This window comes from Miniopterus schreibersii (genome assembly GCF_964146895.1).
Source record: "Miniopterus schreibersii genome assembly, chromosome: 4".
Classification (NCBI taxonomy): Eukaryota; Metazoa; Chordata; class Mammalia; order Chiroptera; family Miniopteridae; genus Miniopterus; species Miniopterus schreibersii.
The window spans coordinates 50,886,936-50,913,802 of record NC_138105.1 but is presented as its reverse complement, the minus strand read 5'-3'; the positions used below and the strand labels follow the sequence as shown (position 1 = coordinate 50,913,802).

The window sequence follows — 26,867 nt, the reverse complement described above, 5'->3', positions numbered from 1 at the left end:
GGATGACTTAGATGCTGTGGGCAACAAGAAGTAAAAAGATTCGAAAGTGACCAGTTGAGATGGAGGACTGTCCGCTTCTAAAGGGGATGCTTCAGTTTGTTTTCTTCTGCTGGTGAAGGGTCTATGGTGTGGAAATGACGGCATGGGCAAAAATGGTGAAGGCAAGCAGCTCCCGGAGCCCGCACACATCAAGGCTGTCTAGAATGAGAATGCCGGGCTGTGTGCAAAAGAAACCCTCGGTAAGGAGAATGGAGTTCCCCCAAAGGGAAGGAGGGCGAGGGAGATCTGTAGCTGTAAGGAAATTCAACACAAATAGCTGTCTATAAAAGTGCGATAATGTTGAGGCGTCTGAAGTGCCTATAAGCCCATCTGGCCATTTGAGGTTTTTCACACTTATCTGTAAGTGGGCCCAAGCCTGTACAGTACTGTTTTTTTTTTTAATGTTTATAATATACCAGCGAGAAAATAACAACTGCTACTTAGAACAAGTGAGCAGCTCATTGTACTGGAGGCATTGATAGTGAAAATGAATATCCCATTCAACAAAAACATTTTATCTGAAATCTTTCATAAGTTGTTTTTCAATTTTCCCTTTTATTGCTTGCTGATGATAAAAAAAAATAGACTGCCTAATTAGCATATTATGCTGCTTACAGAATGGATTTTTATAATGTTCCATGAAAAAAAATACTATATTTATAAACGTCTAAAGAACACCAGGGATTATTTTTCAGTTCTCCAATTCATAAATCTAAATGAACAAAATATAATTGAATTGAATTAAAGTATATCATTACTGAACAGGATTTAAAAGTAAAATTAAATAGATAAATCTAATGTAATAAATTTACTACTATTATCCAGATTCTTTAACTTTTTACAGAATATTTATTATATATGAAATAACATTTTAAAAGAGACAAGCAATCTGATCTGATATAATAGATTAGAACCGAAAATCTATTTTATAGTTATTCCTTTCTTGGATACTTGTAAAGGAAGTATCTTTTCTAAAACCTATGCCAATATTATTTGGTAGTGAGCACAAATATCGGTGATCACTGTTTCTAACATACTGGCAACTATGAAGGAGCCTCTTAAATGATGAAAAAATGAGGAATGAGCACATTTATTTTCTACTGGAAGTAAAAATTCAAGTAGAAGATAATTTAAGCTTTGATAATTTCAGAACATAGCACTACCCAATTAATATAAAACACATTTTAATCAATATAATTACATTGAAAACGAGCATGACACCATTGAGCACGTAATGATTCACCAACATACAGACACAGATCTTTGTTCCATTTGTGTGTTGTTTTGTTTTGCCTTTGCAGAGAACTCAGTGAGAGTAATCACATATCTGGACTTGCTGACGAAGTATTTATTTCTTTCCCCTGCACCTACGGAAAGTGTCTGACAAGCTCATTTTCCCACAGAATGGGGTTCTGTCTTGTTTTCCTCATGCTGTTCTGAGTTTCCTTATGTACATCTACCATGCTGGTGATTTGTTCATTTCGTTCAAAACACTTACCTGCCTCTGGACCTGCCAGATCACATCTCAGTGCCTACTTATTTTAGAAAGTTTTGTTTTTACCACATTTTCTTTTCAGCTTTGTGGAAATGGAGATCTTTATCATGGCTGTGATTTCGACCACTAATGGTGTTTTACTTCAAAGTGTCTGAGATAAATTACACTGTAGGATTGATGTTTACGGTGGCACATATTGAACATAATAAAAATACTGTGAGAGACTCTTTATTAATTTGTTTTGAGTACATATTGATATTCTTAGTAAACCGAGTAATAAATTTTAACAGTGTTCAAACATTTACTTGCCCAACGCGCATTAGGTAATAAGCACACAAGTTTATAATTTGTTTACTTTGATACTGACATTAAAAAAATTTTAGAATTCCATCTGAGAGGTATTTATTTAGAACTCATCCATGTCATCTTTTTTTAAGAATGTTTTTTCTCCCAATATTTCTGGTCACAGATAAGGCACCTCTTAGAGCTCACCATAGGACTGTGTGAATCAGCACTGCTTGTGATTGACAAAAAACGGCCCTTGGTTTTGAAACTCTTCCTAGATCATGTTTGCTGAAAGGTATGATTAGCTTTCTCTTCAACACTGATATTAAAATTTCAAATTAAAATGAACAAATAAACAAGGCTTGCTGAGCCTTCTAAGTTATTAATAAATAAACTGAGTGTCAACTGCTGATGATATTGTTCTTCATTGTGTTATAATTTGGTAAGTTCCACTTAAAGAAATAAATCTGTAACACTGTCAACATATATGTATATGTTTTTTAAAAAGAAGAAGAAAAGTTGAGACAAACTTTCTGAATTTCATGTCCAGGAATTCATCACTGGCGTGGAAATAATAACATTTCAGTTGGAGAAAGAAAGAAATACATTTTAGAAATATGAGCCTTGGGTTAGGTAGGCTTCTATATAACTCATTTATAAAGCTTACCAATTATTCAACATTGCTGTAAACTACAGTGATACTACATTAAAACCAAGAAACCTATTAAAATATCTACTCCAATATACATTGCTTTCAACCAGAAAAAAAAATCACTGTGTAAATGTCTCTAGAGCATTTTTAGAATAACGGGAAAGACATAAACCTCAAGCAAATAATCCAGGAGCTTTATAATAAAATCTACCTGAGAGAGAAAGAAGTAGGTTCTCTAAACCTTAGAAGAATTATAATATTCCCAAGGTCCAAGGTTTTGCTCAATCACAAGTTCTAGTCAAATCTTAAATGAAATATGAAGTTTCCCTTTGAACAAAGACCTAGTAAATTTTCTCAGCACTTAGAGAAAATGTGGATTTGTATAAGCCATAGAGATAGATGCTCACATTGAATAAATAAGTGGCCCCATCTATAACTGTTATAATTTATAGGACTCTGAGAAAACTTGCAGATGGCAATCCTACAGGCTTGGTGTTACTCTTGAGCTGACTCAAGTGATCCAAATATCTGCAAACTGAGCTGTCTCCATATGGTGTTACAATCCGTTGATAAGGGGCAACTCCCTGGCTCCACAGAACCTAAGGCGATGGAGTTTTCAGGAAGCTACAAACTGGGACTTAGCTCACTGCACTTTTTCCTTTTGTACAGAACCACCATGCCAGGCAGACATTCAGAGAAACATGACTAAATGCATTATTTTTAAACAAATATTTACTAAGTGCTCATACATGACACAGGAATAGAAAAACTTGCATGAATTAGAGTGCATTTGAGTTCAGCCAGGAGTCTGATATAAATTAAGAGATCTAACGCAGAATCAGAAAAAACACTTTAGACAAAGTATATAGTTAAGTGGAAGCAGGAAAGTATGGGGACTGCCCAGGTTTACATTGGCTGGACCATAAGATATGTGTAGGTCAGTTTTAAGAGCCAAGGCTGCTAAAGGAGGTGGGCTCATGCGGTTTGGATTTAATGAATATGCAATAAGAAATATATTACGTTTTTTTTCTTACCAACGTCAAGTTGTATCACCATAGCTATAAACTTAGGAAGAGGAATCAGTGGTTCTTGTTTGGTGAATTTTGAAGTGTGGAGAAAATGAGAAGTATGGAAAAACAGTAAGGAGTTCATTGCATTAGCAAGGTGACAAGTAAGGGAGTTCAGCCTGGGGCTGTGTGAGAGACTGGAGAGGAACAGATTAATAAACAGATCTGATGAAGTCAGACATGAGCAGACAGCAAAACATTACTGCAGGCTCTGCAGAAACCGTAGACACCACACCATATTTTTCCTCTGTCCCTTCTGAAATAATTTACCTTTGGAATAGGAAAATCAAACTGATCTAAGCGATATTAAATGCTGTGTTAAAGGCCTCCAAGGAGCTGAAGAGCTAGTTTCCAATCTAGGTCTGTGTGAGCCTAAACTACAAATGAGAAATAATGAAAATGGAAAATGCCAAAGGGACTCCAATTAGGGAAATTACAGCAAATTTTAGGAAAGGTGGCTTTGAGATAAGCTTTGAAGGGTGTATTAGGCAGACAATGAAGAAGCAAGGTGTTCTGCAGACAATTGCAGAAAGGCAAGAAAACATAGTATAGGTCTGTGGTGAGGTGTTGAGTTTTATTGTAGCAGAGGTACATAAAAGCCAGGGAAGGCAATGTTTTAAAGGTGAGCTCAGGCTAACTTGTAGAGCACATCAGTCATCAGGTTGTGAACTCTGAAAATGGAAAAAAGACTTCAAAAGAGTGTAATGGACGAAGTGCTAAGACACTGAATTTAGGCGGAACTGAGTTCATAGCTGGCTCCAACACTTATTAGGTAAGTAATTCAGCATATGTAAAATAGGGATAAAAGTTAATGTAGGCGCTAGTTTTAAATGAGGCAGTGCATAAAACATTCTTAGCTCAGTGTCCGCCACAGAGTAAGTGCTCAATGTTTCTTAATTACTATTAACGTATTATATAATAATGGGGGTAATAAGAAAAAACTACAACTAAGCAATACAATCTGAAGGCATGTAAATGGTACAATAAACTCAGGCTTGACTTTATAAACTCAGACTTTAGCTTCTATATTAAAATAAAATTATAGAGGATTATTAAAATGACTGTTCTATGTAGGACAAGAAGAAAGTTAGAAAACTAATGATGAAACTCTGTTAGACAATATGAATAAATGATATGGAAAGCCTGTATTTCAAGTAAATTTCTCAAAAAGCTGCTCCATTTTTCTCTGTGTGACTTAGGAAATCATTGAACTAATTATAATAAAAAAGTGAATCTCTTTAAATTTTGTACACTGTAGACTTCCAATAAAAAATAATGTTATTATTTTTCACTTATATAAATACAATAGGAAAAATGTTTCCTTGATGAATTTGAAATTTTAATAATGACTTTATTAACCAGAAGAATAAATATAATTTATCCTATTTCTGCAAATCTAAAAATATGGTAGTTCAAGAAATGTTTTCAAGTATTTTAAAATAGTAAAAGGTAGTAAAATGAATACCTTTAAAATTAGCTAAGTGGCAGTATCTTTAAAAGGATTTTCAATATAAATTTTATGTTGGCAGGGCACAGGTCAGACTCAGAAAAAGAAAAATATAATACATAGATTAATGTAATCTCTATTTTCATAAGGATTCTGATAATGATACCCAAACAGTATACCTTTTGAAAATTCACAAAATGTAAAATGCTAAGTTATTATAATAATGTACATCTCAGATGACTGTTGCCAAATGGTTTCTATTCCACTTCACTTCTATTCTCAACAAAATCATTTGTGCTCAAAATCTCTTAGATTCTGTTATTTCCTACTGTGAATAATTATCAGTATGGACGTAGAGGTTTTTGATGTCAAAACTGGCAAGCAAATAAGGCTGTTTGCAAGAAATTGGGAAGGTGTGTTTAGCCAATGTAAAGATACATGTATCCATATTCTATTAAAAATATTTCCTAGCACCAATTTCCTATATAAATTAATGATCTATTTTCATGTTTTAATTAAATGAGTTTTGTAAGTTTTTCTAATGAAAAATTCTTTGGTGGTTCAGAATATTCTATGTATTTGATATTAATTCAACTAAGTGTTTAAACAGAATTTAAGCAATATATTCTTTAACTAGTTTAAAATATAAGCAATGTTCTTTATCAATCAAGATTGATGAATAATCTCAATTTATATTATTAGGGGGAAAAGCCTAGGCTATTTTGAGGTTTTCTTAGCTTAGTTACATACAGCAGCCACTATTTTCATAGAATATGCAAACCCTGATTCCCTTTTGTTTCAAAGAAACTAAAAGCTATATTTATGTATCCAAAATTACATTAAGCATAAAAATAAGCTTGTATGTTATCACAAAAAATTAATTACTGTAAGTTTCTTTTTAATCTTCACCTGAGAATATTTTTTAATTGATTTTAGAGAGAGAAGGGGGAGAGAGAGAGAGAAGCCGATGTGAGAGAAAAACATCGATGCCTTGCCTCTTGCACATGTCCTGACTGCGGGTAGAACCTGTAGCCTGGGCATGTGCCCTGATCTGGGCTGGAGCCTGAAACATTTTGCTTTATGGGATGACACTCATAAAGCACCACCCAGCCAGGGCAATGTACTTTTTTTTTTCTTCATGAAAATTAGCTGTCAATATAGAAAAAAATATATATATATAGTTCATTATCTCTTCCCCCTCAAAAAAATAATAAATAAATAAAAGGAAATATAAGACAGTAAATTTTCCATAGTAGAAAAAAATTAACTGAACCTAAACAAATACAGAAGAGATTTTAAGCATAACTAACTCAACTAGTAGTTAAGGCAAATGTCATTTTTATTTCCCTTGAAGCTGTCTGCTTTGATTTATTATGTGGGGTGTGTATGTTACATCATGCTGGTGTATACACCAAGGGATAAAACCCTGCCAGTTTGAGATTTGTTGCCTAATATTCCTAATACACACATGTGGTTATGTTAAATATTTCTATTCACGACTGATGGCAGGTTAAATTTAATAGGCAGTTTCTCTATATTTTTAGTAATTTGGTGAGTTTCTCTTTTACAGTTAATTTTAAAGGCTCACTAACATCCTTTTTATGTACTTTAGTTTTGCTTGAACCAAATATTAAAGAACTGTAAAACCTGCATTTTGCTGCATGATTTCTTTTTTAAAAAGAGAAGCAAAAGATACAACACCATAACCATAAAGTAACAAACGAATGTTAACAGTGAGCATTCTTGATTTAATTTAAACAACAAGTAAACAAAGAAGACAAACAAAAACTCATGGATACAGAGAAAAGTATAGTGGTTACCAGAGGGAAGGGGGCTGGAAGGGATGTAGTAAAGTGTAAATGGGGTCAAATATACGGTGCCAGAAGAAAATTTAACTTTGGGTGGTAAACACATAATACAATATACAAATGATGCATTATAGAATTGCATACTTGAAGCCTACATAACTTTATTAACCAATGTCACCCCAATAAATTTAATAATAAAATATATAAATAATTTACTTATATTAACAATAAATAAAGTAATGCATTTGTCCAAATATGCTTTGATTGACTCACAATAACCTTTTTTTTCCCTACATGGATATCTATAGTGAGGCTACATCTACAGATGTACAACTAAGCTAAAACAGTACAAAATATTAACTCAGGAGGATTCAGAGTGAATAATTTTAGAACCTCAAATTATTGTAAAGATAGAGAATATCAGTGCCACCAATGTTGTTAACCTAAAGACACTACCTACTACCACCATTAATTTTAAATTAACTTTGCCAGATGAAATTGAAAAGCGGTCAAACAAAATTGTAAAGTTATGTGTGTGTGTGTGTGTGTGTGTGTGTGTGTGTTTAGCCACAGTCACAGAACATTTCCAAAATGTTCTATGGACTATTATTATTAATTTATGCTGTGTTCTCAAAGATAAAATCATTTATTTAATAGTGTTGCTCTATTGAGCTACAGTAAGAGAATTTCATTCAAAATGGAATTTTGTTATTATACTTGTATTTAAAGTTTTAGCATTTTAATAAAACATTTCATCTAGAAAAATTCATGAGTACATAAAAGAAGATGCCATGGTAAAATATATCATCTTTCTTCAACAGAAAAATAATATACCCACTTAGAGATAGATTTAGAAACCTCAATATACATTATTCCTTTGTGTACATGTTTTATGAGAACTAGTTAATGCTTTATATGCTTGTATCAAAATATTACAGTCTAATCTATTAAATATATGTATAAAATAGGTTATGTGATATGCACATGAAATTCATATAAGAAACTGCTTAAGTTTTAAAGATGAGTTCTGCTCCTTTCTTATGATATATTGCATTGTATCTTTACTTTTGATGTTTTCTTTATTCATCTTAATTGTTATCTGAGTTTGTTTTTACTATTGTTGACCCAAAGAATGAATGTTCTTGTTGGGAAGGGCTCCTGGTGGATAAATGGGCTCAAATTTATTGACAAAGCCTAGCAGCCCTTGCTAAACAGAGGCACTCATGCTAGCCACACGTCAGGGAAACGCCTGAATTAAACTGCCTGCTGCCTGCACAGAACTTCCCACCTGCACCGTGTTCCTGCCATCGGAGCCAATCCTTGTGAAGCACTTTCTGGAACCCTATTTCAACAGTAAGACTGAGACTTTCCCTGTCCAATTGGATCTGTATCCTCATTAGCATCTTGTTTCGAACAATCAGAACAGCTCCATTCTCTCCACTCGGAACAGTACTTTTTGGACCAATCAAACTGTTTGAATTGGATTTGGAGCCCTCATTTGCATGAGAATGGACCAGTCAGGGGCCAGGGGTGGGGACTTCTCTCTCTATAAGTCAGCTCTCCTCTGTCTCAAAGGAGTTCCCTTTCCATCTAGGACTGTGTTTACTTGGCTGGAGCTAAGACACTGGAGACGTCTCCTGAGACCAGAGCAAAGTGAGCTGTCCTGTGTAGGTGGGCCAGAGTGGAGCAGAGCTGAGCTAAGCTGTCTGGCCAGAGATGGGCCTCACGTGAGGACCACCTCATGTTTGCTGCAGGTCCATGTTCTTCCACAGCCTTGCTGTTAATAATTGAGCTGTAACACTACTGAGCTGTTCCGCAGCTGTGCTGTTTCATAGGCGTGCTATATCCGGCTCTGCACTGAATAAAGCCTCCACCTTCACTGCACCCCAAAACGGGGGATTCCTGTTGGATGTCAATTGATGCCAATGACCATTGTTTGACATTACTAAGTGAAGAGACAAATAATCTGTGCAACCATATCATTTACCTGCTTAGGGTAAAGTAAATTTGAAATACCATTTCCAGCAAAAACCAAAATCATATGTGACAAAGGAAAAAAAGGTCCTAGAAACTTGCTGTCTCCTAAGAAGATTACTGGATTCTATCAAATCGATGGCCCTATGTTTTACTGAACACTTTGATGAATTAGCACAAGGACCTCTGAGAGAAGACACAAGAGCTATTTTACTTTGCATAATAAAACTCAGGAGGCAGATCTGCACTGTAAAGTGTCTAAATTATGTCATTAGTGCTTCATTGATTTTGTCAGTGAAAAATGCTACCGTATCAATCTATTTGGAGCCTTTATTAAATCCTAGAGCTTGATGTCTAGTAATCATACCTGCACAAAACTTTTCCTTTTTTAAAATAATGAAATCTCTATGTTTGATTATAACTTGCTCTGTAAATCCAACCTCATACAACAAAACTATTATATAGCAAATGCAGGCTACTAATATGACTAAGTGATATTCTGTCGAAAGAGGTGCTGGCCTATTTGGTTCATCCACTTTGGGCACTAGGCTCTTTTTCTTTTATACAAAATATGTTTTTATTGATTTTGAGAGAGAGAGGAAGGGAGAAAAATAGAAACATCAAGGAGAGAGAACCATCATCGTTAGCCTGTCTCCTGCATGACGCCTACTGGAGATTGAGCTGGCAACCCGGGCATTTGCCCTGACTGGGAATTGAACTGTGGTGACCTCTTGGTTCCTGGGTGGATGATAACCACTGAGGCACACCAGCCGGGCATAGGCTCTTTTCTTATAAGGCTCAGAGCCCTGTCAATGCAGGACCAAGTAGGAGGCAGACAGGATTCTCTAACTCAAGAAGTAATCAAGATAACAAGCTGAGCACAAACATACAATACTTGGCTTTAAGCACTCAGTGATTTTCTGTCTAAATATTTTACACTCAATGTTGGGCTGCACTAATATGGTAATGAAGGTTGAAAGTACTGCTTAAAATAAAGACAAATCCAGTAACCATAATGAAAAAGAAGAATGGCATTATAGATCAAAGCCTGAAGGGTACGGTGTGTTTACTTCTTTTAGAAATAAGGTGAAGAAAGTTATCGAGTATTTATGTAGAAGAAGCTTTGCACCAATATAAGGTTTACCAACAATGATTTGTATTGTATGTGCATACTCACTAGTAAAAGTATACATATACATTTTGTTTAATAAACTATTTATGAACGTTCTTTTTTTCAGGAAGAGTAGACCTTAGGCTCTAGGGAGGTAAGGATCCCAGCAGATAGGAAGTCCTGACAATCCAGAGTTAGTGTTTACGTGCAGTAGAGGGAATGAAGAAGCAAAGAAACTAGGGAAAGAGGTCATAGTTTCAGACTTTATAAATGTTTCATATATTCACTATTTGAGAGAATATAGATAGAAAGGCCTCTGGCTCCTGGGATATTTGGAATCATTTTTTTGTTAGTTCATTGTGGGAGGAATTAGCATATAAGTATGAATGTAAGAAATATTAAATTTCACTGAATTGTGATTTTGTGAGATCTTTATCTAAGAACCATTTTTTGAAATGATTTCAATTGCTGCTTATTATCCTAAGAGTATATTTTTCCTAAAAATTAATTGAATAATTGATATTTTCAATTTCTGATGTGCTAGGATTTCAATGCAACCAGATAATTTTAGTGCTGAAATTGTATCTCGATACACCTGGCCTGTCCGTGAATCAAGTCACAAGTGCAGAGTTGTTTTGATATATGACTAGCCATATATATAATTTTGCTTTAACAGATTTGATAAAATATGAGGGGGAATGATATACTTTATTTTCACTTTCACAGAATGTTTATTTTTCCCTTGGAGAAGCTTTAAGGAAACATATATCAAACCCAACCCTGTCTTAATCATTTTCTTGCTGTAATTTATAACAGAAAAGGAGTGCTATAGACTCCTCTTAAGACTGCCAGAATGGTGCCTGCTACTTTTTTCAGTTTTCTTGGTCTCTGGCAGTGGAGCCATAGCCATTGTCTGTCTGGATTATGACAAATCTGAAAGAGAATAAACCCTTAGCTCCTTACTGTCACATTTGACTGCAAGCACTCTTACATTCTAAACCTGTTCTACCTCGGGCACGTCAGGAGAAGGCAGGGTTCTTTGGAAAAACAAAAATTCTAGGAAAAAATAGAAGGCAGAAGGAAAGAGGAAGACCAAATAAGAGATGGATTGATTCCATAAAAAAGCCATAGGCACGGGTCTGCAGGAGCTGAGCAGGGCTGTTGAGGACAGGACATTGTGAACATTTCTCATTTACAGGGTCACCAGACGTTGGAGCAGATTCAATGACACATAACATACACACTCTTCCACTACACTCTGTAGAGGCAGTTAGACAGGCACGAGAAGAGCAAGAATGATAGGCCAGATACTGAAGGTGACTGGGGAGGAAAGCCTGGGTACCTAGCAACGGGCAAAACTGAGAAAACAAGGACCTTGACCCCAGGGTGACCTTCTCTCCCTTAGCAAGTCGTCAGTCATGTGGTAGAACCCCTTAGAGGAAGAACAAGGGGGCCGAAGAATAGCCTCATATGACTCCCATGAAAGCCCTTGCAAGCATTAAGCCCTCAAGCATTAAGCCCTCAGGAGTACGAGGTTTTGAACCACATCAAATAATCTTAGGAACAAAGCATCCGGTCTATTGACCACAGAGACAGAGTTTCGGTCAAATTAGAGATAACATCTAGGCCTCAGGTGTGTGTCAGCTTCAGACCCAGAAAAGCAAAAAAACCAGATAAGCAACACGGCTGACCTCAGGATCAGCTGCATTGAGTAAGGACCCCCTGCCCTGGTGCCGAACAATCATTGGAGACCACACACTTGGAAAGCTGCTGAGCATTCTATTGAGCTTCTCCCCTAAAATCTCCACCCAAGCCTTTCCCTACCCCCTTCTTTATCCAGCACGAAATGTCTCTCCCTCTCTTTCTTTCTGCCAGCATCTTCTTCCTTTAAGTGTGTCTTCTTGCCTTTCCTTCTCCTAAGCTCCAAGGGTCCTTCTTTTGCCTCTGTAACTTGTTTCCTGAGCCCACATGGCCCAGCTGGCTCACTTCCTCCACAGCTCACTTCTCCTACCTCAGTGACTTTCTAAATAATCTTTTGCTTGTGTTTAAGTCTTGGCTCTGAATTATTTCTTAGCCAGAACTCAAATACTGAGGTTGCTGAACCGAGGTCCAATCGCTGGTAACTTTCTTATGCCCTTTCACCAATAACACTCATTTGATGTTGAGGGTATTAAAAGAGTGCCTCCAACTCATCCAAACTGAAGTATAACACTATGGCCCACTTTCCACAGAATTCCTGAATTAGCCAATCTGAGATATTCATTCAACATTAACATCATCTAGGGGTGGGTATGTGGTGAGAAAGGGAAGAATGTTAAAAAGACATTTTTGAAAAATTATTTGTATCTTTATTTGCTTATTTTATTCAGCAAGTTAAGCGGAGAGAGGGGAAAAAGTGTGGAAACTGGCATTTTCAGGTTTTTATAAAACTGCCTGTTGCTTTCAAGGTCTCCCTGTCACTGTGATTTACAGATCTACTCTGTTCATCTTATTGCTTCTCATGTAATTATTGATTGAAATAAATAGACACACACACACACACTCTCTCTCTCTCTCAACTATAAACATTAATTTTAAGACACTGCATAATCAACCAATCAACCCATGAAGAAAAATGACAATAATAAAGATATCAATTTCCTTACTGCTCTATTTTTCTCTCAAACAGGAGCATTTTAAAGGTAGATCTCTAGAGAAATATAACCTAAAGAAACAAGAGGAGGAGTTTGAAATTCTAAGCAACACAATCGAATGGTGGCTGGGGGTGACTTAAAGGGCAGGCCAGCTTTTCAAAGCATCTTAAATAGTACCACCTAACTGGCATCTTCCCTTCCTACTTATAGGACTAGTCCTAAAGTAGTATGTAAATCAGAAGTAATTTCCTTCTTCCATTTACTACAAGTATCCTCGGTGGCAAATGACATCGGCATGCTTGACTAGATGGGATTAATTTTGTCTCTCGTAGCACTCTAACTTGAGAGGGGACTAAAGATGGAAGAAGCCTGATTTGCAGATGTTTCAAGGGTCAGGCTATAAATACATCTTTGCTCATCAAGTGGCACCTGTTTTTAAATTGTATCAAAGATAGGAGTCAGTCAATGAAAATTTTAAACAATATCTACTTATAGCCCTAAATAGTCCAAAGGTTAACTGTATCCTAGGTAAAAATATCTTTCTGCTATCCTCTTGTCTACCTTCCAACTATTTTTATTCTTAACAAGTCAAAAGCTCTAACAAAGGCACCTGCTGATTCTTGCTTTTGTTTGCTTGTATTTTGTGGCGTTCTTGGAATCCTGCACTAACCTGTATCAAATTTCCCATCTCCACACTACACTGGCCTCTGTGTAAGTTCTCATTTTTATCCCCCATTAACCAAAAATAAATCATTCTTTGGAAGAATTATCAAAAATTTTTCAAGGGAGGTTCCATGAAAACATTTCATCACTCATTGCTTGGACATCTGCCATCTCAGTAGCTTCTCTTATTTTTTCAGTTATTCTCACCCCCTAATCTCTATACAAAACTAAAAAAATATGTAACATGATAAATTAATGCAAACCAATTGTTTTTCATTCCTTGTATACCATCTCTAGTAGTACCTGCAGAGAAAGTTGTAATCTATACACATATCATGACAAGAAATCAACATTTAATTTTTTCTCTTCAGAATGGTACCAAAACTATAGCAATCAATTATGAAAGTGTTCTTTATAAAGTTTAGTTGCTTTGGAATTTAACACAACCATTGTAATACAACCATTGTAAAACACCATTTTTTAAAAAAAATGTAGTTTCAGATTACTTTTTAATATCTTGCTAATTAAAAAAATGATAACAGAAACTACTAAATCCCCCATGTATTAGCCATATCATAAAAAATTTAAGAGTAGTAGAACTATAATATTATTTAAATATGTCTATTTACATGTAATGATATTTTAATAACTTAGTTCTTTGGGTAGAAATTATAAGTAGAATAATGAAACATTTTGCTTTACATTTGTAGAGTGCTTCTGATTTAAAAATAATGAATTATTATTTTAATTTTTATAAATTAAATAGACATAATTGATTCTTCTGAGAATTATACATGTATATTCATTTTAACAATTTATTTTAATATTACTTACCCAGATATTTTTTTATATAGAAACAAATTCCAAGTTGAAATTCTTCATATAAGAAAATTATATTTCTCATGTCATTAAAAAACACACTTTTTTTGCATTGGATAATCTCTTTAATTTTAGATTTATAATTCAGGATTTCTGAATTACTTGCTGAAGTTTAAGGTTTTTAAAGAAAATTATCTATTAACTGCAAGTGTGAAAAAGAGTGCCTAATTAATATATATTGCCAGTTAACTAAAATGTGCAATGAATTACAAATGTAAAATATACATCATGTATTAAATATTCAGTGGAACTATTTCTGCACAAATTAACAAAACAAATGATACAAAGTGTTTATTCTTACTTAAAAATGAAAAGCCATAAAATTATAGTGATTTGAATCAGTATATTTCAATAAGCATCAGAAAATCATTATTAACTAAATTTTAAGTAATTTAAATTTTCCGTAAATAATTGGGGAGGGGGGACTCACACACAGTGGAGGCGGGGTGAGAGAAGGTGGTGGAGGGTGTAGTGGGGATAAATGGTGATGGACAGAGACTTGACTTGGGTGGTGCACACACAACGCAGTGTACAGGTGATGTGTTGTAGAATTGTGCACCTAAAACCTACATAATTTTGTTAACCAGTGTCTCCCCAATGAATTCAATAAGACGCCAAAAATCTACTATAGACTTTTAATAACCTTTAAAAATAAACTCAGTAAGTATTTATTTATTCCCTTTCAGAAACTCAGCAAGTAACTAGAACTACTGGGGAGATAGGATTGTAATGCAACCTCTCTCATCTCCCAGGAATTTTAGTTGATCCTAGCCACAAGTGGGCTCACAGGCGCGTGTCTAAAGAATGGCTGGGTGCTGCTCTGGAGTTTTTCTGCGTTATGTCCTGGACAAGCACTCATATTTAAGAGAGAGGAAGCCAGGGACACACTTTTGGTCCAATAACCAGAACACTACAATATCAAAGACCATTTTGATTTAGATCAAACATAGAGTAGGTAGCATTGATGTATTTTGTTTATCCCTAGCCTAGGGCTCAGGTAATCTGATTGCTATGGAGAAGGAAGGTAGAAATAAAATCAAAATGAGGTATTTTCACTAATAAGCCCTTACTCTATAGTAAAAAATAGGAATAAGTGCATGCGGCATAAGTTGTGAGGCTCAGGGTGTGGGATGGAATTCAGGTGAGGAGCTGAATGAGTGGGTGGGACCAGGTGCTCATTCTCAAATATTTTTTAAATGGTAGAATTAGTTTCCTAAAATTCAAATTCCTTAGGCCATTGAAAAGGGACCTCAATTAGGTTCTCAAAGGTTTTTAAAGTGCTGAGAATTTCAAATGCTCTTGCAAACATTGATTAGGTTTGTTTTTTTTCTAACTACCAGTTTATTTTTTAATGTAAATTTACACAGAGATTTTGGTTCTCTTGAATTTCTCAAATCTTGATATAATTTACAGACCAGATTAAACAAGTTAAGAATTATAGACACAGATAAATGAAAAAAATAAGTGGAGAGAAAAAAAAGAGAAGAAACCCAAAAAGGGAAAAATAGGGACTTACAGCAAAATTGTAACTACTCTCAGGGGACTCCCTGCTCCAGTGTAGATCATGAGTAGTCTGGACAACTATTATGATCAACTTAATATTCAAACATTATTTTATGCCAATCCTTAGGGGAAAAAATGAAGTAAGCTGGCAAATGCCACAGGAGCCAATGGCAAATGGGGTTGCTGGGACATTGAGGCTTAGGTCTGTCTGACAGGAGGTGTAAGTTCTCATTACTGCTGCTTGCTGCTTCCACACAATTCACAATTCATGTGCTCCCGATGCTGAGCTCGGAGCTCGCTGCATGTTTGATATTGTGTTACCTGCTGAGAAACGCAGTGAGGTGTATAAGATATATTGCTCTTCCCCAGACACTATATATTCTGGTTTAGGAAACAGAGCAGTACTTTCTTCCTTCTTTATCCCTGTTCCTAGGAGAAACATGAATTAAGTGCCTACAGGTTTTTAGGCACCAAGGATATAAAATCCTGACACGTGTCCAGGAGCTTTTCAGACATGGGAGATATAAATTATTTGAAATGAGGGCGTTGCCATCAGAGGAAAAAACAGATTAATGTGAAGAGAGGTCAGAGGAAGAAAACTAATACTAATTAAAAACACATTCTGTGTCAGGCCTTCTGATTGACCTGGAAATGTATGCCAAGTGTAACAGTGAGAAAATGGTCTCAAATTCTGAAAAACACAATTCATAAAAAGATCAATCTCAGCAACACCTAGTTAAACACATGTGGAATTTGGTCAGAAAAATATGATACATGAAATTGGTAGGAGAAAAGACCCTATCTGTCCCTCAGGGTTTCCTGATGTGGGATAAATCCTCATTATGTTAAAATACTTTACATAGTTAACTGTTTGTTTTTGTAAATGCATGCTAATCTTACTCTTTAGTAACAGGAGTAATTACTTTGAAGTGCAATAGGAAATTGGATCCTTCACATTCATTAAAATGGGATCTATCTGCAGGTAGGTTTGCTATAATTTAATTTAGTATTCTTACAAGTATTGGCAAAACACTCACTCATTCCATTATACATCCCTAAAGGGAATAAAAACATTAAAAAATATCCTAAAGCATACTTTTCAATGTTTCTCATAATATATAGAAATAACTAAAATACAATTTTGCCTTATATGTGTTCACATTATGTGGATGTTGTAATTACTATTTGCTCCATCTCCAGCCAGGTAGTAGTCATGTTGACCCTAAACAGATGCTGTGTTCTGAAAGCATATCAATTATACATACAAACACAGAAGTACACACACATACAGCACTTACTGCATCCAGACAAAGTTAAACTGTTTCTGGGAGCTATTTTACCATGATACAATTCACTTGTTGTAAGGTAAAAGAAATACCTAAACCTATACACTAATAACCTATTGGTTTCATAACCACAGGGATTTTGCTCTAAATAACTGCATTAATAGTGCATTAAAAAAAAAAAAAAAAAAGAGCAAAGCTCATTAATTAAATAGAGTAATAGGAAATGGGAGAATGGGGTACAAGTGTTTCATATTAAATTATTGATTATTAAAAATTTATCAACCATGTGAAAATAGCAAAGGAATATTTATTAATCATAACACTTAATGGCAATTAAATAAAATTTTATCTTCATCAAATAAGTATAAAAACATATATTTTTTTTAGGTAACATCTCCAGTGGTACCATCTTCAGTTCATATGCTGATCTCTTTAACCTCCAAACTATTATAGTGTTTGCAGCCAGACCTTAAAAATTATCACTTTGATGCATATAAATACTTTTCAGTTCTACTTATTTTCCATATAAACATGTAATAATTGTCATAGGATTTTATGGTTTTTAATCACTTTATTGCTGAGCACATAGCAAGCATTCTGAAAATAATGGTCAACTGCTTGAGAAATATACTAAATTCTTTGAAGACATACTGGCAGCACAAAAACCAGCTTATATAAAATGTCTTGACTGCGAGTCACAATTCTGATTTATTAATTTCCCTTTTTATTTTTGCAAGTTGAATTTTGCGCTCTTTCAGAATTCTTACAGCTCCTACTTTTTGATGAGATAATTTTCAATTTAATGCAGGAATTTAATACACACAAGAATCAGATAATGGCTCATATAACACAGATGGAGCAGCTCCCCCTCGGGAGAATTCACTTGACAAACAGATCAAAAAATTAGTTTGGTTCAGATTCACTAACACTATTAAGCAATATTTTTAAGTTTTTTTTCAATAAATTATTAAGATACATAATACTAGACATTGTGATATATCCAAAGCCTCGCCCTTTTAAGCATTTAAACGGCTTCCATGAAACTGTGGAGTGACGTCACTAGAAACTATTACTTTTTCACCGCTTGTAAACACACGCAGATAGAACGTGCCAGCAGCGTGTTTTCTCAAAGGGCAGACCGCAAACATTTTATTTCAACCTAACTGTACTTCTTAATACAATTTTATATGCATTTCTAAATAGGCAAAAAGCGATGCAAAAATGTTATTACAATGCATTGAATAGATTTCTGTGAGAGTGACTCTTTCATTTGTCAAGTACAGATGTCAGCATTTTACAAAAGCCTAAGAGGACTGTAGGGAGCATTGGCAAAAATAATCACTGCAAAACTGATTTAAAACTGCAACTCTATCTTTATCAATTCACTTCTCTATTAGGCTTACGAAGAAATATATGACAGGAAATTCATCACTAATGTTGATGAATAAAAGTTCATCAAGCACCTGAGACAAAACTAAATCATGTGCACTTTTGTGTGTTTGCTGTGTAATTGAAGGGTCTGTCACGGCTTCTCGGGGCTTTCAGTCAAGAGAGGAGAGAAGCCTACAGCCGAGCGCTCCTCTGAGCACTTACCTCATGTGGGTGATGAGCAGTGTCGTGGTGGGAATGAAGAAGTCATCCACCCGGTCAAACTGCTTTCCCACGGGCTGCGTGTGGATGGTGTGGTGCGGCACGTTGCCACCGGCCTGCGTGATCACCTACGAGAGCGAACCCCGGTTAGGACTTGGCAACGCACTCCCTTAGTAGTCTCCGCTTTCTGTTTATCTAGACAAGAAAGAATCTCTGGCACGGGCTCTTTATTGCCACCCTCAAAATTAGTATATTATTAAGCAAATTGCAATTCTATAATTGCTTATTTTCAACATAGACATTTCTATTGCTACATAGAAATAAAAAAAAGAAAATGATTTGTCTTGAACAGTCCCTGCTTAAAATATAAAATAAATATACATCTAAACAACTGTATTATAAAAATTTTAACTTTCTATAAAGAGAAAAATAAAAGCAAGCATACATATGTAAATAAGATGTTAGCTTTCTTTCTTTTTTAAAAATAGCTCTGTTGAGGTATGATTGATGTATAACTGCCTCATCTATGGAACAGAGTGGGAAGCATAGCAGTGAAAACTGCAAAATAAATTATATGAAATATTTTAGATCATAAAAATTCCAGAAGAGATAAAATATTATAAAACTTTTTTCTCCTATAAATTGAAAATAACAGATTTAAGTAAGTTTTAATCAGAGGTTTGTTCTTTCCAACTATTCATCATTAATTGGTTTTTAAATGGTTTTATTAATTTTTGAGAGGAAGGGAGTGGGAGAGAGAGAGAAACATCAATCCATCAACATCTATTGGCTGCCCCCCCACTCCAGCACACCCCTGCCAGAGAACAAATCCTCGACCTCATGATGCATGGTTCAACCCTCAACCACTGAGCCACACCAGCCTTTTAAAAATTTATCTTTATTGTTGAAAATATTATAGATGTCCCTTTTGTTCCTATTGACTGCTTCCACCCTGCACCCACTCTCTTCCCCAGGCCTTCACCACACTATTGTCTGTGTCCATGGGTTATGCATATACGTATATCAATTCTTTGGTTAGTTTCTCCCCACCTTCCCTCTGAGATCCCTTAGTCTGTTCCATGCTTCTATGTCACTGAATCTATTTTGTTCCCCAGTTTATTATGTTCTTTAGATTCCACATGTAAGTGAGATCATGTGATATTTGCCTTTCTCTGCCTGGCTTATTTCACTTAGCATAATATTCTCCAGGTCCTTCCATACTGTCCCAAAGGGTATGAGATCCTTCTTCTTTACAGCTGCACAGTATTCCAGGGTGTAAATGTCCCACAGCTTTTTATCCACTCATCTACTGATGGGCACTTGGGCTGTTTCCAGATCTTAGCTATTGTAAACTGTGCTGCTATGAACATAGGGGTGCATATATCCTTTCTGATTAGTGTTTCAGGATTCTTAGGATATATTCCTAGGAGTGGAATCACTGGGTCAAAAGGCAGCTCCATTTCTAATTTTTTGAGGAACCCCCATACTGTTTTCCATAGTGGTTGCACCAGTCTGCATTCCCACCAGCAGTGTACTAGGGTTCCCCTTTCTCCACACCTTCGCCAGCCCATGTCATTTGTTGACTTGTTGATAGAAGCCATTCTGACAGGTGTGAAGTGATACTTCACTGTGGTTTTAATGTGCATCTCTCTGATGATTAGCGACGTTGAACATTTTCTCATATATCTCTTGGCCATCCTTATGTCCTCTTTGGAGAAGCGTCTATTCAGGACCTTTGCCCATTTTTTAATTGGATTGTCTTCCTCTTGTGGAGTTGTTTGAGTTCTTTGTACACTTTGGAAATTAGCTCCTTATCAGATGCATCCTTAGCAAATATGTTCCCCCATACAGTGGGGTTCCTTTGTATTTTGAGGCTGATTTCTTTTGCTATACAGAAGCTTTTTAGTTTGATGTAGTCTCATTTGTTTATTTCTTCTTTTATTTCTCTTGCCCTGGGAGATATATTGGTGAATATTCCACTATGTGAGGTGTCTGTGACTTTACTGCCTATGTTTTCTTCCAGGATTTTTATGTTTTCTTGACTTACATTTAAGTCTTTTATCCATTTTGAATTTATTCTTGTGTATGGGGTAAGTTGGTAATCTGGTTTCTTTTTTTCTGCATGTACCTGTCCAATTTTCCCAACACCATTTATTGAAAAGGCTGTCTTTACTCTACTGTATGCTCTTGCCTCCTTTGTCAAATATTAACTGACTGTAATGGCATAGGTCAATTTCTGGGGTCTCTGTTCTACTCCACTGATCTTTATGTCTGTTGTTGTACCAATACCAGACTGTTTTGATTACAATGGCCTTGTAGTATAGTTTGATATACAGTAAAGTGATCCCTCCAACTGCTGTAGCTATTCAGGGTCTTTTTTGGTTGCATATAAACCTTTTGATAATTAACTTCAACTTAATTGGTTTTTAAAACTTTGATTTTCCATGAAAGAAAAGATAGCTATATTTAAACTTTTATTCCTCATATCTTATTATGCAGCAAATTCTATCAGGTGTTTTTTTTCGAAGTTTATCATGTCAATACATTTTTTTTCTATTGTCTCTGCTGCACAACCATTGTTCTGTTAGCTTTTTAAAACATTTTCCTGCCCTTTCCCCCCTTTTAAATCCTTTTTACATATGGCCTCCAAATCAAACTTTCTAAAGTATCGACTGACTGTCTAAGCCAAGCAGGCTTCCTTCTTTCCAAACCAAGTCTCTTCCTTTGTTTTAATAACAGAAGTAAATAGCATTTTTATTTTTAGGGTTGTTTTTTTCTGAAATGTTAATTTTTTTTTCAAGTGAGTTTATTTATGAGTTTCACTGAAAATCGCATGTTCAGTAAAAATTGATTAATTATTATAAATCTGGATATGCTCAGTTATGTTACAGTTGAAAACAAACAAACCAGGAAAAAAAAGACAACAACCCCCAAACAAGAAACAAACCTTTAAGTCTTATTAGCTTAGAAAATACAGATTTTGCTTCACACATGTTACTTTCCCTGAAGGATTTGGCAGGATATCTACTGATTTCACTCAGTATTCCTTACTGAAGGACAAACTGACTTCCTTGAATGTTTCTATCCACAACAGACCCCATTTGCCAGAACCAACCATAAGGCTCCACTTAACTAAAAGCTCGGAGTAAGAGAGAATCAATGTATTTGACAACTATACCTATTTTATTAGTGAATATTAGTGAGAATGTTGGCACTGGATTGTAGTCATTATAATAGACATTTTATTGTAATGGCTACATTTTAGAAAAAATTATTATATTAACAGAGTAATGGGTATAGTCCTAGGCTGTAAGAAACACAGTGCCACTTCTCTAGTTCCCCTCTATCTGGACTTTGTTCCCTGATTATTCTGGGTCTTTCTCACTGCTGGAATTGAGCAGGAAGTGATGGATTGCCAAGTTCAGGGCTGAGACAATTAAATGCAAGGATGCACAGATTGATCTGATGCTCATTAATCAATAGGCCCCATCTTTCAACAACCCCTGCCTCATTCCTAAAGGCATCCTGCCATTGGTGTCCCTATGTGTGATGCCTTTCGCAAACCCAGAGCCCCTGTCTCCCAGCTGGCCTTGGCCTACTTCCTGACCAATAGTAAAATCTAAGGACTTTATCCCAAGTTGTTTCCTGGGGATAAATTCTTCTCTAATTGTTGTGTATTTGAAAAGATATTACATAGAAATTGTAAAGCTGTATAGATGATAGTCTCATGATTTTTAGAAAAAAAAATTTTTTATCAGGCATGATGTCTTTTAAAGAAGAGAAATAGCTATGATAAATCTTTGAGACTTTATTTGAGAACACTAATTGGAAAAATCACAGTCTTACAAACCTAAAATGACAGTTCATGGGTTTTTATTAATTAATTGTAAATATCACAGAAAATAATATATTTTGCCTTCATAATTGGCAAAGATTTATATATTTATTTATAATCAAAAGGAAAACACAAAGAAAGAATATAAGTAGGCCTTTCTGATCCTTGATAAAATGCTTATGCTCCTTCAAGGGTCAGTGGGTACCATTATAAGATATACGGCATTAGGGCAACACAGTGACTTCCTAGCTTTTCCATCCTAGCATCAATTTCTCTTTCCAATCTAAGCTTTCAACATTATGGCACAGAGACACTCTAGCATAAGTGAGAGCTTGCCCATGATTTTGGTTTGATGAATTCAATTTCTCCAAAGGAAAATTGTGTCCATTTTCAAACAAATCTTAAATCCCATTTTCTTTGGGGATGCTTCCTGATAAACCTGCTGGGAGACAATTATCCATGAATATTTTGACATTTTTGCAGAGTCGGGTCTTTCTAAGCAAGGGCACTGGCAAACCTGGTAAAGGGTGATAGCATAGCAAAAATGCCTTGGGAGCCAGAGATGGTGTTTTGCTCCTGAGAGACTTAGAGACTTAAGGCCTTTGATCCAATTATTGACGTTCCAAGGTACATATCTGCCCCTCCTCTCCTAGGTCAAGATTTGTATATATTCCTAAGTAATAATCTCTATCTCTCACAGGAGAGGATGGGCTGATGGGCAAGCAGCCTAAAAACACTTAGAAACACATATTTTCGGGGTCCTTTCCTGCAGTACAACTGTGCTGAACATGCACGGTGACGTTAGTCTTCACCACATAACCCCACTGGGATTGGGGCTGGAGAATAGATGCTAACAGGCTCCATGGTTAAGAAATGACCTGCTCTCAGATCCACAGACCCTGCATTTTCTGTCTGCCTGTCTGTCTATCTATTTATCTATATATCATCTGTCATCCATCATCTACATAGATATACATGTAGATATACACAAACACACATACACTTTATAAATATTCTTGTATATATCATTTTAATAGCACTTCTCTATTCCTAAATTTTATTTTATTTTTTTCAGGTGTGACACTTAGCTTTCACTCCCATCCAGAAAATATTTTAAGAATTCACTAAATTTTATTAACATATATTTTTATTATTATTCAGAAAAAAAGAATCCATTTTTAGATGGCTGCATAATGTATGGAAAGTTACTTAATACCTGTACAAAGACTTTTCTGTATGATATTAAAGATGTTTGCCTAAAGTTTATTTTTAAATCATACCTGTTCCATTTATCTTGTCAAGATTATATTTAAATACAAAATATCAAATAATTAGAGCCCATGAGCATATTGCGGTAGATCATTCTAACAGCTGTCCACAATGAAGAGCGTGCTCTTTCCATCAAGAGACTGGCTATTGCTCCATCCCCTTGAGGGCAGGCAGGGAGTGTAACTTGCTTCCACCAATAGGCTGCGGTGGAAGTTCCTCATGTAAGTCCTGGAGCCCAGATTGCTATTGGCCTAGGGACTTCCACTGTCTTGTAACCTGGTATCACCATCCTGTGAAGATGCCAGTCTCACGGATGAGCAGGCACATGCGAGAAACACATGGCTCCCAGCTGAGCACGACCACCCCATAACAGACGCAGAAGTTAGGCCCTTTTGGACCTCCCAGCTCTTGTTAGCAAATGATGGCAGCCACGTGACTGCTCCCTGATCCTGCCTGCAGAAATGCCCAGATTCCTAAGCCACAGAATCTGTGAGTGGTGTCTCACCCTTTAATTTCGTTCAAGACCTCAAGTTTTGAAGGGTTTGATTTGCAGCAATAGATAACTGAAATACCGTCTCATATTTTAGATGTTTCAAATGGCACACATTTCTAGTGAAATATAAAGTAAACCATTAATTCTGATAGCTGCTTTAAAATATTTCATTTCAATAGACCTGCTCTTTGTAAGTTAAATATTATAATACTGAAAATACTTCCAGAACATTAGAAAGTATTGGTACTGACAATTAATTAAAAATCACATTAACAGACTTACTGAAAACTGGCCAAAGGTTAATGACTTAGGACTTTGTAAGAAGAGACATGTACAAGGCAGTGCTATAACCTCAAGGAGGTTTGAGAAATAGATAAGTCGCATTTCCAGGCCCAAACATTCCTTCTCATCCTCTCTCTGTCTCCTCTTAAACTTATAACTCCAGAAATCTAAAGATGGTGCCAAAGAGTCATTGTCAAAATGTATACTATATTTTTTCTGCATCTGTCAAGTTCTCACATAAACAACTTCAAGACAGAAGCAAGTTCCACACAAATGACACCACATATTTCCCAATTAGAAACAAGCCTGTGCTCAAATAATGAAATGCCATGTGTTTGGAAACAAATGGAGATCTGCTTTGAAACTTTGTCTACCTCTCCTGGTCTCCATTTCATGTGCCGCACCCTACAGACCTGTTTTGAAAAGAGAAATGGAAATTTTTAAAATTCTTATAAAATTTGCAGGGAGTTAGGAAACTGTTAGAACGTAAATTTTTACTTGTTTTTTATTGTTGTTTTTCCTAACACCATCAGCTTTGTCATCATAGGCTATTTTTCTAGTATTTAAACCCAATCTTTGATAAATATGACCTACAATAGTTCCAACTCAAAAAAACTACTGAAAAATCTACTTTCTTTTACCTTTTTCAGTGATCTACATGCGATTAAAGTACAGGCCTCAGGTGTAAGGATATCATTGTTAAATATCCAATGAGATAGCTAAAGATTTAAAGATCATTATTTGCTCAAATATACTGAAAGGGACTTACCTGCAGTGTCGGAGAAGTCTTTTCCATGTTACCCCAGCTCAGCACCCAGACCTGATCATGCGATTTGTCGTAGTGTAATTTAACTGGGACAGGGTCTGTGCTTACTGCCTGTAACAAATAGGAGTTGGAGAAAAATGTTTACAGACTGAAGCATTAGTTAAAAACTAGGCCAGAAATTATGAAAGAATTTAAGAGTTTAGGTGTCAGATTAAAAATTTATGTTGCCAATTATCTAATTTTTTAAACTCTTACTTGATTAATTTAGAAATTTGATACTTTACTCAAACATGTTTTTGTACCATTTTATAAAGTCTTATGTTCACTTATTACCTATGCAAATTGTGTGTCATGGAGAAGTTATTTAAAAACTCAAGATATAAGTGATTAACATGTGCATTTAAATCAACTGTTGAATACAGGTGAGAACTTTTAAATTATTAGATTTTTCCATCCCAATGCTGGTTATGAGATTTGACCATCTATAATTTTAAAAGCCTAATAATGTGATATATGGATGTAACTCTAGTAACAGATTACTCAATTTAGTTTCCTTAATGAGGGATCTAAAATCACAGAAACAAGGAGAAGCAATTTTTTTGTACCATACAAGATATGGTAAATGTGTTTTTCTGCTAATATTTATAATATTTAGCATTTACTTAAAATAAAAGTTCCATAAAACAAATTGCTTCCAGGCAGTTATTTCACTCACCTTAATTTCAAGCTATTTATATTATAAGTTAACCACTTTTTAAAGTAATTTCTTGCAGTAGTCGCATATATAAATTTTATAACAAAAAACAAATTGCATTCAATAAAACAGCTTTTACTCAATATTGAAAGCATTTCTCTCTATAGCTCTGTTGAATATCCTTAGAGAATTTCCAAGTCCTAATTCATAATGTAATCCTTCCTCAGTGGGTTTATTTAAAGGTAAACTACTGTTGTGGTTGACCATATGAAGATTCATATTTTAACTAGCAGGTTGGCAATATAGTCTTACTGAAGTGTTTTTTTTCTAAAAATTGCCCTGTGTTTTACCTGTATTTTTGGATTACTGGAGTAATGATCAGATCCTGAAAAGACTTATTTAAGCATTTCTGTATCAGTGTCTTCATCCCTTTTTTGCTAACAGAACCATGCTACTGTTTTGGTATTAGATAGGCAGCAATATTCTCAGGGAAAATGAGCACCAGAGATTTAAGCCAATGACTAATTCCATTGTCCTTTGACAAAAACAGTTTCCCATCTTCTCCAGAGGCTAGGGGTGGTCACATGGCATATTCTAGTTTATGTATTATGAAGTTTTTGTGTGATTAATGATTTCTGAGAATGATATTGCATTTCCATCAAAAGAGACAATAAAAAGAGGAGCCTTCCTTGCACCACCCTTTCTCTTCGTATTTTGAATGTTGTCATACGAGAATATTAAGCCTTGATTTCCAAAGCCACTTTGAGGCCATCAAACAATAAACTTAAGAAGGAAAAGTCAACACTTTGGGGATTCAGCCAGAGAAAAATAAAAGGGAACTGAATTCTTGATTATAACCTTGAGTAGCTGCACAAGCTCAGAATAACTATCCCTAGATTTAATGTTATTTGAAATAATTAAATGGCATTATTGTTTAAGAAATGGTTAGTCTAGTATTTTGTTAATTGTACTCAACTGCATGCCAGATGTTTCATCTAAATCCTTCATGTACTAGTTGATCATTCCAATGCACGTAGAGCAAAAAAAGCCATCATTAACAATTACACTAACAAAGCAGTAAGATTTGCTTTGATTT

At 35.3% G+C, this 26,867-nt stretch overlaps 1 protein-coding gene across 3 annotated transcripts in view; it reads right to left on the bottom strand.

Moving 5' to 3' along the window:
• Nucleotides 1-26,867, bottom strand: part of FSTL5 (follistatin like 5) — a 494,012-nt gene that overhangs the window by 27,573 nt on the left and 439,572 nt on the right. For all 3 annotated transcript variants that reach the window (XM_081134469.1, XM_081134467.1, XM_081134468.1), the window contains 2 exons: nt 25,081-25,188; nt 18,436-18,560 (listed from right to left, as the gene is read on the bottom strand). In XM_081134469.1, the coding sequence (XP_080990595.1) occupies nt 18,436-18,560; nt 25,081-25,188 (233 nt within the window). The remainder of the gene's footprint in view (nt 1-18,435; nt 18,561-25,080; nt 25,189-26,867) is intronic.